Genomic DNA, 16,811 nt, shown 5'->3' on the forward strand with positions numbered 1-16,811 from the left:
GTTGAAGTGGGGGCCTTTACGATTTAAACTAGAGACAATAAACATCAACAGAATGTCAAGTAGTTTGTAATTGTGAGTGGTAGGAATGTTTCTCTCCCCCTGTCTCGTCCGTCATGCACGTTTGGTGCGTGAGAGCGCTGTGCTTCCTACAGTCCACCGACAGAGTAAAAGAGCTGTTGTTTTCACGCCTTTGTTTCTGGTTCAGTTACTGCTAAACTCTGAGTCATTTGAATAATTGAAAATGGGTCTCCAGGGTTACGCTGCGGGTCGTGGGGCTCATGTTTGAAGCTAGTCATCGAAGATATGCTGTAATTAAGATGGATTAAACAACATTGGGAAACTTACTGGCCACAGAAGACAAAAATCAATGACACAGTCAATTGTTTTCCAAAGGCAAACACGCTGATCAAAATTAATTACGAACAGAAACTACCTACACACTGCTTCCTATGAATTTCAGTTGGGCTCTAACCATAGTGCCAATCATGTTAAATCATTTGGAGGGGAAATCAATAAGCGATGCAGAGCCCTAGGAGCTATGCAACACCAGTCTCTCAATGTTTATTTTATGAGATATTTTTGGGAACCAAACAATACCTTACCCTGCTGAGCCCCAACCTCATATCTGTCTTCTAACATTGCTGGTGTATCTTTAGAGTAACAAAAGGAGGACCGTTATTATGGGCTGTATTCATGTTTTTCATGCTGAGGAAGATTAGTGACTTAAATTGCATTTTGAATTGCTGCTCAGGGATTCGTCGGAGGCCTAGAGAATGAATGACTGAGAGTGTTGAGAGGCACCTCTGTTGGTGTGGATGTGGGCCTTTGTTTGCCAAAGCCCTTAAGAGGGATGCGTCTGTCTCTAGCATACTGTAATCACAACGCTAACCTCTGAATCCCACAATGCCATTTCATCATTTGACAGGACTCCCAAATCACCCTATTCATTCTGCAGCCGCCAATCACAAAACACGGGTGATTTTTCAACACTTACGAGACTGTTATTCATGCATTCTATGGGGATTGTAGGTGCGGTTCTCCCTTCGACAGAAACTTGATCATGTCTGACATTCATTGCTGAGGTAGTTGAGTGTGTTCTTTCTCCCACTGATGCAGTAGCAGTGGTTGAGAGGTTGCTGTGTGTTCATCTGAGCTTGTTGATCATGGTGATCATGGTGATTACTGTAACACCACTGCTAGGGTGCATGGTTAATTATCCTTGTGTGTTAGAACAGAGGGAGAGTTAAACCCCGTGGGCCTAGACCCAGCCTCATTAAACCACCAACCCACGGTACCAGTCACCTTGCCAATCTCTGAGCTGTGGGACAAGTTGAAGTGCCCTCTTGTACATTTACATGAGGTGAAAGTTAATTGAGTTTTCACGCTTGATAAAAGCGACGCATGAAAGGTCCAGAACATTCTCAAAGCATATGAAGGCACGGTGGTAGTCTTTGTGGCAGGGGAGCGCAACTTCAAAGTGCAAAATACCCTCCAGAAAACAACCACAGTCCAAATGCTCAGACAAGCAACTTTACAAAGTTGGGAATACAATAGAATGCTGTGAGAAACAACCGCTGCACTCTCCTTATTCCCTAATGAACTTGGGGAGTAATCAAAGAATGGATAAAAGGACGTTCTCTCCACTCTGATGGCACTAGAGAGATTCAGTCATAGGGCTTTCGTTATATCTTATATAAAAAATAATGGATTAACGTAATCTTGTCAACTTTCTTAAAATTATTCATTTTTGTGTATTTTTTCTTTTTGTGTGTGATTAATTTTGTTTATTGTAAAATATGATTTGTAATCGGAATAATGTTGTGTGTATGGTGTGAAATGTGATGTCGTAAATTGTATTGTCACATGATAGATTGTAGGACCCCAGGAAGAATAGCTTTCAGCTTATGCTGAAGCTAATGGGGATCCAAATAAAACAAATAAACCACTCTGTATTGAATGAGTCACCTTTGTTGGTGTTTGTGGAGCACTATGATAGGTAGAGGGCTCATGTTTTCTGCCATAAAGCCCAGCTCAATATATTCAATGCCTGTCCATCCCCCCTCTAGTGCTGGGGTGGGCACTAACAACAGAAAAGGGGATTTGAGTGAGAGGCAGTTAATGATTTCTATGTCCTTGAAATATAAAAACAACAGCACACGCTTTAACTCTGCATTCCCTAAAATGTCTCTGGAGAGCCACTTTCAGCGACAAACACATGAAAACGCCTTCAGCTCCAAAGAATGACAGCTCTTCCACTCCAGCCCCTGTGAAGTGAGTCAGCTGTAGCGCACGAGAATAAACAGTGGTTCACTGTGATTTTAGCATACTCACCCCATCGCCACTTGGTTCTCTGCGGAGCTTTCAAGGGCAAAGCAAAGCAAGTACCTGGATAGAACACTATCTGGTATCACAGTTATCCACTGATGAGACTGCTGCTTTGCAAACCTGGATAATGCGTTATGAAATATCAAACAGAGGGTATTATTTGCCAATATTATTTCAAAATGGATTTGTCACCTCTGACTGCACCAACATGGCCATTGATCTTACTACACAGTAGCCGTCCATTTTATTCATCCCAAGAATACTTGCTGGTATTACTTGGTGGTGATGCAGTGTGTTATTTTGCATGCCTCAGGCAGTCACCCTTGGTGAATAGCCAAGCCATAAAAGCAATTCATTATTTAGATTGTTAATGACGTGTTTCTCATGTTTAGCTGTGCAAGGATGACAAAAGCAGTTGGAATCATGAGACATTAGATCTATGCAAACTCAGACACTGCAGAAAGTGAATGGCTGAGACAGTTTGAGGTTCATTTCGGATCACCTTCAATGAAAAGAGTTCCGTTTCATTTCATTTCTACTGTGGTGAGGTTATGTCAGCTCATCAATCCACTGTCTCTCTCCTCAGAGTTGCTGTATCACTGCAGACAAAATGCCAGATGTCCTGAGTGCATGACACATTTGGAATACACATTTGACCAATATCATAACAGCTAAAAAACATGAACGCAGTTTGAATCTCAGTGTTCACAAGTGCGTTCTTCCTCTGCAAACTCTGCAACAATGTTTGTCACGCCAGCATTCCACTGCTGACCTCTATTGACAATGCATTTGTCACCCTGAAAGACTAATTACAACTCATTGACTACACAGTGAAGACTGGTAATTAGTGGCTCTGTATAGAAATATATCTGTATTTCAGTTGAGCCTACTTGCTGTTAAACACATTCATGTTGCATGTTTACCTGTGAAAAGAATTGTGAAATAGACGTCAATAAACAATTGTGAAATAGACAGGCTTAGTTTCGGTGACGTGGGCACCCAAATCAATAGTATGCTGGTATAAATCTGGGTCTCACTTCTGGAAGAATGTTTGAGTAATATTTAAAGCAAAATATGAAATTTCTGGGGTTGTAGGACACATGAATCATGGACATTTTTGAACATGACATCCACAACTCAAGGCTAAAATATTCAGTCCCATCTAAATGAGGTCAGTCTGCAGCAAGCTAACCTAATTTGTAGCCCAACAGATAGGCATGATCAAAGGCATGCAGATCACTGTATTTCCTTCCTAGCACCTTGGTTACTGAAGGCTCCCCGTGCTCTCTCTCTCCCTCTCTCTCTCTCTCTCTCTCTCTCTCTCTCTCTCTCTCTCTCTCTCTCTCTCTCTCTCTCTCTCTCTCTCTCTCTCCCCACCTCTCTCTCTCTCCCCACCTCTCTCTCTCCTCGTCTCCATCTTTAAGTAGAATCCTGCAATGTAGTTTTGAGCACAGGATGAGTGGTGGTCTATTTGCTTCTAAATACATGTTCTATATTCATTCAGAGGTCAATTCATTCAAATCATACATTTTCAGAAAGAAAGCATTACCTCCTTGAACTGATTGACCCTGATTTACTTGCTTCTTACTCTGATTTTGCTAAGTAGCGAAGGTCTCGGAGCAGGCAGCATTGATACTTTAGCCATAATTTCTACCATCAACCTCAAACTGACACAGACACCCAACATCCCATCAGGCAGTGGCTTCTTGCTTGATCTGAAAATCGGTGCCATCACACTCCTGTTTCATTTTGATTGTCTACAGAGTGTGTGTCTGGGTCTCACTGCCAATGCCCCAGACAATGGCCCTCTGTGCTCCGACAGCTCTTTTGAAATGACCGTGCGTTTACGAACCCCTTTCTCACCAGAGAATGAGTTTTCTGACTGTGGATTCAGAACTTGATCAACAAATTCACCTCTCACATTTTTACCTCCTTACACATCTCTGGTATAAAGAGTGTATGTTGTCAAACAGTGTATGAGTGCACAGGGAATTCTACAAGTGTGCTGAGTAGTCAAATAATATAGACTTCTGCGTCCTGATCAGCATGTTTTATTACTGTTCCAAGCAGTAACATATGATTCATGTTTGATGCTCAAATTGCCAAAGAATGTCGCGGTGTCATGGTTTGAATAATTAATAATATAAATATAGTTACAGGTTCTATAATTATTAGCAACCTACTAGACGCTTCCCACCACTTAGACTTAGAAATACTCCCGTCCAGAGTCCATACACAGTGTGCTCTGTGAAATTCAGGTCACAAAGTCATCAAAGTAATGGTTTGTAATAAACGGAACAAAAAAGCTCGTGCTGCAGTCAGTGTGTGAGGCAGCTTCTCAGGCTCAGTATTCCACACACGCCAGCAAACCCTTCCCGATCAATATCTAGAGTTTAGACCCAGTCATAAGATTCAGTCCACAGCTAATATCGATCAAACACCACTTGACAGCCTGGTATTAAATTCTAGTGTCCAGAGATGGCACATTTCTCTCTTTGCAATTATGGATAGCAGAGAAGATTTCACTCTAAATGTAAAAACAAGAAAATACAAGCATGCTTATCACACACAAAAGTAATCTTTCCTGCTACATTCCTTGCTTTCCATGCATTTACATAAACATTTTTCCTAAATAAAACTTGTCCTTGTTCTTAAGCCCAATCTTCAACGATCTCCTAACACCATTATGGCTTTCTATGCTTACATTTGAAAGAAAATGCCACTCTGCTGCCCGACTTTTCCATACAGAAGTCAGTTAGCCCAGGTGTTTCTAAGTTTGGATACACCAGCGCTTCAATCAGGGATCCATTCATATTGGGTAACTGAGGGAGATTAAACAGCCACATCTTTCAATCATGATAGAAATGTCCCCTTCATGATGAGCCACTTAACTATCAATCTGACATGTGTTCGTGTCACTAAGCTGTGGGGCAATTTGGCTCACTTTGCTCTAAAGTGACAATGGCTGATCTGAGGAAACGTATGTCTCTGTGTAACAAATACTTATATATATACTTATTATATTTACTTCTTTTTTGTATTGTCTGTTACTCATCATGTCACACCTAAAGTGATCTCTATCCAGAATATTCACTGAGAGAATCTATAACTGGCGAGTTGTAGATGTATCTATTGTGAATGGGGATGATGTAAGGGTTTGTATATCGAAATTCACCCCCATTCGTGGAGAAAAGGTTATTGGGCGAGAGTTTTTTACAGATGAGTAACTTTGGACGGGTGTAGGTGTAGTGCAACTGTTGGAAGGCAGGTCACTCTGTCAGGTGTTTGACAGGCCATTTCTGTAGAGACTGAATCTCCATCTCTCAGCCTACTGGCTGTCAGAGAGCCTGCCTATCATCATTCACCATTGTGTGTGTGTGTGTGTTTGTGTGTACGAGTGCATCTGTGTGTGTGTGTCTTTGTGTATGTGTGTGTGTGTGTGTGTGTGTGTGTGTGTGTGTTAGTCCTCCACAGGTTTTTCCACATTTCAAAAATCTCCCTCACACACTTCATCTACAATGAACCAGGGATCATCAGGGCGAAGCAGAACTCCCAGATGTGCAGAAATAAAGTGCTTCATTCATACAGGTACTTTCTAACTTCATCTCTTTCATGCTTAAAGCAGCAGAGCTTGAGGGCTCTTTTAGTTCAAAAATAGCCTTACTGTCATTATACTAAAGCCTAAATCAGCAGTTTGAATTGCAAATGATCAATATAACAATCATTCAATCATTCGTATCGCTTTAGATCTTTGGAGAAAGTGGAACCTGTATGGAAAAATTGAATGTAATTTTTGTCTGATGGGATTTCTTACTTACATTCCCACATGGCAAGATTGCTAATTCATTTGAAGAATGAATGTGGGGAGAAGATCATAAATCTCACAACTACATAATGTCTGGACTCCCAATCGAAACCAAGCGAGCCGCTTTCCTCACCCACAGAATTCCAATTACTGAACACCTATTGATCACAAGTACCTCCCCTTTACATTGACATAACTGAAATCAAGCTATAAGTGTGCGGGATTGGCTTCAACCAAGAATCAGAGAAGCAGATATACTGATACACAGAGAAGAATGGATCTTATTTCACTGATATGACTGTCCATCAGACATTAAGTTCTGTACAGTTAAGGTCATTCTGTAGACTCATAGGGACATCTGGTGACTTCAGAATGGAATTGCATCTAAATACGCTATATATACATTTGTGCTTGTGTGTTCATCTTTTGGCACGAAGATGATGATACATCATTGGGAAATAAAATATTCACCACAATCTTTAATACAGTAAGAAATGGATGAACTCCATTCGTTCTTGTCATATCTGATTGGCGTTATGCAGGACGGCTACGAGCACTAGAATAGAGGATCTCTCTGTTTTCTAGAGATCCAGCCCAAGGGATCTCTTTCTCAAACGGGTTCATTCCCATCCTTAAGCCCCTTGGTCGTGTTCCTTTTCATATCACATCTAACAATTCACAGGGAAGCCCCAGGTGACAAGTCTAACACCCCTTCACACAGGTAGCTGAGAAAAGGGATCTCAGTCTCCCAGAGGTGTCAGCCCTTTCTCCGTACAGAGCAGTGTTGTCTTTGTCATAGGAACCTGATAAGGACATCAGCCTTCGGGTCATGAATGGAAAAACACAAATCTAAGTTCGGCAGTATTTTGTGAATGTAGTCCATAATAATCCATCCATAATCCTTATAATTTTACACAATTTAGTCAGGGATGAACCCAGTTGTGTTTATAAATCCATGCTGTATTTCAGCACTTTTTAGCATTTGTTTTCATATGTAATTCCATGATTGGAAAATCATCTTGGGACCACTGTTGTTCACCCCAAGTCTGCAACTTTTAATGAACCCCCCCCCCTCCCCTCTCTCTCTCTCTCTCTCTTTGTAGGCTTCTGTATTTTAGAGTCTTGTATCTATGTCTGTATTATATGTCTTCCTGCAAATGAATTGCCCTCAAGAGACAAATCAAGTGGAAAGGTGAATCATTATATTTTTTGAACCGCCCTCTTCATTATGAGTACCAGTGCTCTTCTGTTTCATTATCTCACAGACATGGTGAGAAGCTACTCCTGGAAGACATCCATGCTCACATCAGTGCTTGAGCACTGGCCTGTTTGCTTTTCTATTCTTCTTATGGTAGACAAGGCTTTCTTTGCAGTTTCAGCAGAATTCTAACATAATCTAATGATGGTGCCTGAAATGCAGATTTACCTCAAGAAGCAGGGAACAGAGAAAACATGAGCCCCGAATACAAAGCAGAGGATTATATTTTATATTAGATGTTGCAATTTGACAGGAATTACAAAGAGGAAAGAGAGGGGTTTTGACTGAGTGGTGGCAGTCAGGAAGCTGTGGCAGAGATTGTTCAGCAGGCCTATTATTATGCATCATATGTTATATTGGATATCCTGTGTCTTCAATTATCCTGTTGAAATTAACAAATGGAAAATACTCTAAGGAATAAAGAATATAATCGAACACTTTATACTGTTACAGAAAGGTTGCTCATGTTTAATAGACAACACATGTACTCTCTTTCTCCATCTCACATGTAATTTCAATGTAGGTCTAGTCTGAAATCAACATGGTGAACATTGTTTTATGAGATTTTTGACAAATATATTTATGATCCCAGAGCAATAACAATATCCCTAAAAGCCCTGAGTCACTTGAGTCCATTATTTCCAGACTCCTACAGAACAATAACTTTGACAATACAGTATCACACTGCCACCCTGTGGTAATTCACACAAGCTTCAAAAAGCATGAGCTGGATTGCTAAACCGTTTTGTGAGTTTGAGATCTGTGACAGCATAATAAAAATGATAAGATGAAAGCTTTGGCAGAAATAGGCACAGCCCACAAAGCAGTCATCTTCCATTTAATTCCCTCATACCAAAACAGGGTTCAACGCCCATGTTGACACTACAATTTAAGTGGTCTCTTGAGGTGAAGCAAGCGTGTGTGACATAAGTGTCATTAGTGTGTCATAAGGCCACATAGGTCCCAATGTCACTCTTCCAGCACCTGTGGTCGACAGTCAGATAGCGGGGAACAGCAGATAGGTGTGATGGATGGAAGTTAGTGAAGGTATCTCTCTTCCACAATGAGGAAATGTGGATCAGGCAAATGGCTTTCTTTCTGAAGAAGAGGAGGCTTGACATGCTGCTGGCAGGGCCTAAAAGAGTTTGATATATAAGTGTTTTATAATGTGCTGCTGGTCATTGCAGGCCATTGGACTCTTACCTATTCAAGAGATACATTGTTACCTTAAGAATACACTTGATACATGTACTAAGCATTCATCATGCAGGCAATACTGAGCCATGTGATACAAGTGATGATACAAGTGAAGTGACCTAATTCATGACAAAATAGAAATCCATTTATAGGTTTCAAGGAAAGTGTTGTATGCCCTTCCATACCTTTGCAGATACAATGGGGTTAGAGCAGTGTTTATGTGCTGGGAACAGGCACCATGAGTACTATATCAGCAATGCAGAAACATACATCACAGAAGACCTGTGCATCTGTACATAGTAAAGCTATGTTATGCATGTTACAGTAACATTTTGATGTTGGTATTTTAAAATTTGAAGCTGTCTGACAAAGATATTGACTAAATAATTTCAGATCAAAATTCCAAAACATGCAAAACTAAGTTCTTCATTCAAGTAGTCAAAGCAGTTTTCATCAAGTCATTAACAATTCACACAACTCTGAGGAACCTGAGCAAATGGCCTGTTATTTAAAATAATGTTAAATGGATAGTAAATTATATTCTGCTTATGTAGCTCCCAGATACAAATATAGAAAGGGACCTGCGTGATTTCCAATGGCATTGCTGTCATTGTGACATGAGGGTGACCCAAGTTAATGGTTTGTAAGCAATTCTTCACCTTAATCCCTTTCGAGACCCCCGGCCCTCCACTGTAGCAGCATACCATTAGTGGCATGATTCACATTGTGCCCACATGAGCTAGTCAGAACAACTTGGTGGTCTGTACCACACGTGAGAGAGGCCTAGCCTATCCAGGAGAACACACAGGTGCAGAGCACTTTCAGCTGTTTACATGCAAGATGGATGGAATTTGGAGAAACAGCTCTCCATTGGCTCACTCTGTGGTGTCTTACCTCCTCTCTCCTGCTGTCCCACGACCTCTCTTACCCGACGGTAACCCCAGGCAGGACAGCATTGTATCAGCACTGACAGAAGATGCCTGTAGCATGACAGCAATAACACCTCTGTTACAACCTCTGACCTTTAGAGTATGGGGTGCCTGTAAACCAGTGCTGCCTGCCGTTCACGCTTCCACACACTACATCCGCAATAGAGTTCCAAAGGGTTTACGTCCGTGCAGAGGAGTGACTGAGTTGAGGACAAGTCAAAAGATCTATTCTGCTCACATTTAACACATCAGTAGCAGCATGCTAACGAATAAAAGATAGAAGAGGACACTGTTTAGAAGGAAATCCGTCCTTTGCATGCGATATTCTGTGAAGTGCCATTGGGACAAGTGGATCTGGGTCCTTTGAGGGACCCGCTCCTTCTGTCATGGCATAGCCATTCCTCTGCCACATTTAGAAAACTTTGCTCATGGTTACCTAATGTGTCCTGTGACAGCATGACAAGGTTATCCACTGGCCATACATCATGTTAGGCGCAGGTAGGCCCGGCTCCAACTGCTGACCTACCAGCAGCTATAGATATGGTGCCTAAGCAGCTCAGTGGGATGGATATGCAGCACTTAACCTTTTCACTGCTGCTACCAAAAGTAAAGCCAGTCGAATGTTTCACACTGTGATCGTAAGCTTTATCGGAAATACGGTTTACGGTGCGGGAAAACTGCAGGGTACCTCTTTGGACAGGAACGTTTAAGCCTGAACTCACGGTGCAGTTTGGACGTCATAGACTGGGAACTACGTTCCCCATGAAGTCAGGGTGCTTTTTGGCATGTCACGGGCCAGGGAGTGCACTCCTTAGATCCTTTCCTTCCTAATGTGTCCGAATGCCAGTCGTGTTCTCCAGGGTGATGTTGTCCTGGCCAATACTGACCATATATTTTCTCTTGAAGGTTCCAATTGTGCCTCTGCTTTGGTGTTGTCTATAAACAGCCCTTTTCAAGACCTCATTTACCCCTTTCAGCCATGCAAAGGAGTGAACCATATCATGAACAATGTTCTATAATTAGATGACAGTCAGACACTGTGATTGACTGTGATTACACTGATTGACAGCAGGCTGAATGACTCAGTTCACGTATCCTTGGTTCAAAGGAAAAAAGCTGTATTTGTTCCCCAAAGTTCCCCCTGGGTTTCTTCAGTAAAGACCCTTTATACAGTGTGATGGACGGACATGGAGCAGGTTCAAAAGGAGTGTGACCAGCAAGGCACTTGGCAGAGGTGTTGAAAACTGAATTAGTGGTGAGTGTTGGTGGAGGTGTCGTCATGCAGATGCCATTGAAGGGGTGACATCACCATCAATAATGAAAGTGGCTCATCAATGACCAAGGGGAGGGCAACGTATAAAAAGAAGAGAGACTTTGTCAAAGTACATGAAAGACTGATCAACAGGTTAGACTAGACGTCCTCAGCGGAATACAACAGAAGCAAACATTCTAGAACTAAGGACAGAGACAAACTGGTGAGATTTTTCTTTAGCATTTACTAGCAATGTTAATAAGCCGTAGAACTTTCTTTATGAAATAAGGTATACAATATGTGAATACGTGTTTTGAATACGCCTAATATAATCTAGTATTTACTATGTTCAATATTTTCTCCAAATGTTTGCAGGAGATCAACATGCTTTCTATCAGATCCTTGGACACAATTGTTTTGATACTATTTATCTCCAGTTTACGCACAGATGCAAGGCCCATGAGGTATGTTCGCATTTAAATTACCAAAACACCATTTTATTTGACTGCTGCTTCTACAGAATTTCTGACTCTAGACAGGGTGTTACTAAAGACTCGATTGTTTCAACTTATCAACAGAAAAAGGTCCATCAGTGAGGTGCAGCTCATGCACAACATGCAGGTGCACAAACAGGTGGGGGAAAGACAGGACTGGCTGCAGTCAAAATTAAAGGATATACTTGCTGCCTCACACGCCAAAGCCCAGCATGGACGATCAGGGAAAATCAGTAATCTCTATCTTGATGATCTTATGGGAACAAATCTGGTCACCAGTTGAACCCATTCAAGGGGTTTGTCTTATATTATTGTAAGTCTTAAGCCACACAAGGAAATACCTCCTACTAAAACTGTGCATCTTACCTTGAAACTTAATGATTTATAACATAGGAGTCTGTTGAAGGTTAATATTTGATGACTCCCACTATGTTTCTATTTTATGTATTTATTGATTGTATTTATGTATGTATTTTTTGTCTTTTTATATGATTATTTATTATCTTATTTATTGAGTTGATACATCTTTTTCAAGGGATCTGAATGAACACAAATGCCTGAAAATATGTTCTATGGACACTGCAAGGACCAAAAAACAAAACAAAACATTCAGAACAGGTAGCTCATAAAACAATTATAGATGACCTCTTGCTCTTTTGCAACGACCACATGTCTCATGTTACAATTTGTCGCCAGTGTTTCTTATACTTTTTTTATGTACCACAAGTTTAGTTGTAAAAGTTGTGAAAGCTTATAAATGTTTTTAAATGTGGGCCACATTTCCTAATCATAAAGTGATAACTTTTTTATGTATCCCATCTTGATATTTTTTACTTAAGTAATAAACAGAATACAACTGTTTAATTATCATGTGATTTGTTTTTGTTTGTTTGTATTACAAAGTGAAACTTTGCACTGTGTAGTAGGCTACCGTAACGTCTGATATTCAGAAAACCTGTTGGAGGACTTCATCGCGTATCTACTCATCTGACAAGATGCTGTCAAGTACAGGATGGCACAGTGTTTCTTAAGAATAAAACTGCCACTTTGTAAATAAAATGTGCCAGTGTTCCAGAAACAAGGTCAGGACAATATATTGATATGAGGAAATTTAAACTGGATACACGTAGGCGGAAACAAATGTCATATCGCGAGAATAGTGGTCATCTCGGGGAACGACAACAATTCCTTTTAGGGGAAAATGCTCAAGGCAGACGCATTCTTCAACAAGAGAATACGCTGTTCTTTTAATATTCTTCATTTTCAAATGACAATTTGGAGGATGTGTTCGTTTTTTGGCTTTGTATGACTGACAGAATACCCGAATTTAAAAGGCTGTAAACTTGTTTTAGGTAAGTTTGAAGGGGATACATGTCATGGTTAGCTAGCCTCCTCAACTAGCAAGCTAACGCTCGCTAGCTAGCCCATCCCACTGGTTAGCTATTTTACTAGCTAGCGAAGCTAGGACCGTTGCTCGTCTAGACTAGCGTGAGTGAAACCAGGATGTCACACTGGACATATTGCCTGTAGCCCACTCGGTACAAACCGAGCTAATCCGCTGAATCATTGTTTTGTCAGGATATGAACGGTAAAAAATCCATACTGGATGTCTCAGTGCACGGGTGATGGCAGCACGTTTACAGTCCTATGATAGCAACTCCAGTGATACAGAGAACTGGGAAAGAAAAACCTCCAGACCTCGCAAACTCTGCAAGCACCCGAGGTATGTAGCCAACTAGCAACAACATAGGCTGTGGAGGATATGAAATAACTCCTATATGCTCCTTTGGGCTTTCATCATCTACAAAGTGAAGAATCCAGTTACTGTAATCGTGCTAAAACTGGTATTTAAAGCGTTTTCAATGTGACGTGAAATGGTACTCTGGCTAATAACAATTTCATCATGATAGCTTTAAATGTATTGACACAGACTGTCATGGAATGGTATAGCAGTGGTCCATCTGGTCAGTCTTGGTTCACATTTTTCTTGGAGGTTATATTGTGTAAAAACACAACTATTAGGGAGTCCTTTTGACAACATTATTAATATTTGAATAGTCTGAGTGCTGTTATTTATTCTCGGACACGCAGAGATCGTGCTTATAAAGAGAACATGTCGTGGAAAATCAGTTTTCCATCTATTCCAGCATTTTCACCGCTATTTCCTTTATAAATGTAGGCAGTAGAGTAGCTGAGTGGTCTGCCTACGCAGAAAGGGCTTTTTAAACTCACTTTAATATTCAATCTCTTCACTACCGTCGAACACGGTGTATCTTTTACTTTGCCTTACATGGAGGCTTTTCTAGACATGCTCTTTCTCACCGTGTAGACAGTAGTCTTTGCCTGATCTTTTGGTATTGTTAATTTTCCTGTGCCTAGCCGACATCTAGGCAGTGTGTCATGCTGGAGGTGTCGCAATGGCCATCTTTGAGATGTCAACAGGGATTTTTAGGAATATGCCAGCCCGCCGGGAGACGCTTTCATTGCTGACAGTCAGGCTGCTCCCGAGGGGTCTATCCAATGACAGCAGACTGGGGGTTTGAGTTTCACTGCTGCCGCAGAGATCTTTGTGACCTGCAGGCTGTAATAGTAGGACAACACACAGGCCGAGCGGGGGAAGAGAGAGAGAGAGAGGTACTGTAACTTCATTGGAGGCCTTATCTGCCGTCCTGCTCAGAGTGCTCTCCCTGCCGTCCCGCTCAGCTCCCAGTCCCGCTCGTCTCGGCCGGAGGACCTTGGGCAGATGAGCCTGCACGGGGCCAGCGGGGGCAGCGATCTCTCCCGCGACCGCCGGCGCTCCAGCGACCGCTCCCGAGACTCCTCGCACGAGAGGGGAGAGAGCCAGCTCACGCCCTGCATCAGGAACGTCACGTCGCCCACACGCCAGCAATACAGTGGTGAGTAGAGAAAACACCGGGAAAAACACAACAACATCCTTTTTCGAATCCTTCTACCCGGTAGGGTTTGAAGGTGCACATTTTCAGTAAGGCGACATCCGTTTCATGCAGAGGAAGGGAGTGCCCCGGGAGAGTCCTCACTGTGCTTCTATCTCCCCCCTCCCCCCGTGTCCAGAGCGGGAGGGGGCCCCGTCCTCCAGGCCCAGCAGCCCCCGGCCTCAGAGGCTGTCCCCCAGCGGCTCCAGCTGCAGCAGCAGCAGCAGCGGGGTGGCCAGCAGCCGCCACAGCAGCCTGTCGGGCTCCGAGGGCACCTTCAAGAGCCTGAGCCTGGGCCAGGGGGAGATGGTGTTTGTCTACGAGAACGCCAAGGAGGTGGTGGGCACGCGCAGCATCAGGACCTCGGAGAGGGTCACTCTGATCGTGGACAACACGCGCTTTGTGGTGGACCCTTCTATCTTCACGGCACAGCCTAACACGATGCTGGGCAGGTGAGGAGACACCCCCCCTCACCTTCTGCTTCTTTGGCCTCACATTCATGGCTTACTTTCTGTATTCAGCTCATTGTTAAAAAGGATTTATTTCAAAAATACTTGGGGATCATTTTCAGCCTTGTGACCTGGTGCCTTCCATGTCCGTGGAGGGCATCGTGACGTGAGAAAGTGTTGGGTGTGCTCCAAACTGAGACGTGCCCTCTTTGTGTGTGTGTGTGTGTTTTCTAGAATGTTTGGATCGGGAAGGGAACACAACTTCACGCGGCCCAATGAGAAGGGAGAGTACGAGGTGGCGGAGGGCATCAGCTCCACGGTGTTCAGAGCCATCCTGGTCAGTCCCACTTTCTCACTCAACACACACCAGCGCATTCAACCACTAACCATCGGCATTCTACCCATGAGGAACGCCTCGGGCTTGGCTTCTTGTCGGTCTATCGTCCTGGCTATGCATTGTTATCCTGAAGTGATAAACTTAACGTGGACGCAATTCGAAACGTGTGCAAAGACACAAGGAACGAGGCTGTGTTCATGTGTTCATGTTCACGGCTGATGTGATCATGGAGAATGAGATTGATTGGAGTGGGGACTGTTTCCAGTGGGGCAGCTGCAGAGCGCAGGCTCCGGTCCTGCTGCACCTCTCACTGTGTAGTCTGCAGTCCTCGGGTAGCAGAGATCCACAGCTTTGAGCGGTCACGGCCCTGCCTCTTTGTTTTTAGGAGAGGACACATGGAAAGGGCTGCAATTGCGCAGGTAGACTGTGGGTGTGTGTGTGTGTGGATGCGTCACTGCATGCGTGTGTGTGTTTTAAGTAGGTAAAGCCCATCTGTAATGGCTGTTTGTTTTTCTCTCTAATTGACAGGATTACTACAAATCTGGGATTATCCGTTGCCCCGATGGAATCTCCATCCCAGAGCTCCGGGAGGCATGTGACTATCTGTGCATCTCCTTTGACTACAGCACCATCAAGTGCAGAGACCTCAGTGAGTCACTCTCCCCTCCCCGGACCCAACAGTCCCCTGTCAACCCATTAGGGGGCACTCTTTTCACAGAGAATATGCGTGTGTGTGTGTAAACGTAGTACACATCACCTGACTGCCCTGCCGTCGCGCTGTCTCCAGGTGCCCTGATGCACGAGCTGTCGAACGACGGCGCACGGCGGCAGTTTGAGTTCTACCTGGAGGAGATGGTGGTGCCCCTGATGGTGGCCAGCGCCCAGAGCGGAGAGAGGGAGTGTCACGTGGTGGTGCTGACGGACGACGACGTGGTGGACTGGGACGAGGAGTACCCACCGCAGATGGGAGAGGAGTACTCACAGAGTCAGTACGCACGCACACGCACACACACTGGGACTGCACTCAACCAAATGACTTTGTTCGATGTTCCGTTCTGTTTGTCTTTTCAGTCATCTACAGTACGAAACTGTATCGGTTCTTCAAGTACATAGAGAACCGAGATGTTGCCAAATCCGTTTTGAAGGAGAGAGGACTGAAGAAAATCAGATTAGGCATTGAAGGTACGATATAAAAAACGTGTGTGTGTATATATATAAACACACACCCACATATATATTATATATATATATTAACTCTAATCTCTGTATGTCTGAAGTTGTGATCTGAGTGTCTGCGCTGCTTTTGTTCCTCCCAGGTTACCCCACGTATAAGGAGAAGGTGAAGAAGCGCCCGGGGGGTCGCCCAGAGGTCATCTACAACTACGTCCAGCGGCCCTTCATCAGGATGTCCTGGGAGAAGGAGGAGGGCAAGAGCCGCCACGTGGACTTCCAGTGTGTGAAGAGCAAGTCCATCACCAACCTGGCGGCGGCAGCCGCAGACATTCCCCAGGACCAGCTGGTGGTCATGCACCCTGGACCCCAGGTGGACGAGCTGGACATCCTCCCCAACCAGCCCCCAGGCGGCCAGCACTACAGCAACAACTACAACAACGAGCCTGACCCCGACGCCCCCTCGCCCGGTGTCTGACGGCACCTTCCTCCTCCCTCGTTTCACCTGGACCCCCCTCCCTCCCCTGCTCTATGCTCCCTCCCTCCCTCCACCCTGGCCTCTCCTCCCCCTGATACGTTCCCTCCTCCATCCCTACACCACCCCCCCCCCCCCCCCTCCATCCCCACACCCCTTCGTCCCTCCAGCATGCTGCAGCATGGAG

The 16,811-nt window shown here is 43.8% G+C and overlaps 1 protein-coding gene and 1 long non-coding RNA gene across 5 annotated transcripts; both read left to right on the forward strand.

The window, feature by feature from the left end:
* Positions 1-10,898: 10,898 nt before the first annotated feature.
* Positions 10,899-11,920, forward strand: LOC124482238. Its single transcript, XR_006957720.1, has 3 exons — positions 10,899-10,989; positions 11,142-11,230; positions 11,345-11,920. It is a non-coding gene; the product is annotated as an uncharacterized LOC124482238 (long non-coding RNA).
* Positions 11,921-12,407: 487 nt separating this feature from the next.
* Positions 12,408-16,706, forward strand: btbd10b (BTB (POZ) domain containing 10b). 4 transcript variants are annotated; one of them, XM_047041472.1, is made up of 9 exons: positions 12,408-12,612; positions 12,839-12,983; positions 13,964-14,157; positions 14,333-14,645; positions 14,877-14,979; positions 15,508-15,628; positions 15,767-15,964; positions 16,051-16,161; positions 16,296-16,706. In XM_047041472.1, the coding sequence occupies exons 2-9, from the start codon at positions 12,886-12,888 to the stop codon at positions 16,625-16,627; spliced, it is 1,470 nt and encodes a 489-aa protein (XP_046897428.1). In that variant the 5' UTR covers positions 12,408-12,612; positions 12,839-12,885; the 3' UTR covers positions 16,628-16,706. The 4 variants fall into 4 exon arrangements, with proteins under 4 accessions (XP_046897428.1, XP_046897430.1, XP_046897429.1 ...); XM_047041474.1 differs by lacking the exon at positions 12,839-12,983 and having other exon boundaries at positions 12,409-12,612; XM_047041473.1 differs by lacking the exon at positions 12,408-12,612 and having other exon boundaries at positions 12,895-12,983; positions 13,938-14,157.
* Positions 16,707-16,811: the final 105 nt, after the last annotated feature.

The sequence above is a fragment of the Hypomesus transpacificus genome, chromosome 19 (assembly GCF_021917145.1).
Source record: "Hypomesus transpacificus isolate Combined female chromosome 19, fHypTra1, whole genome shotgun sequence".
Lineage (NCBI taxonomy): Eukaryota > Metazoa > Chordata > Actinopteri > Osmeriformes > Osmeridae > Hypomesus > Hypomesus transpacificus.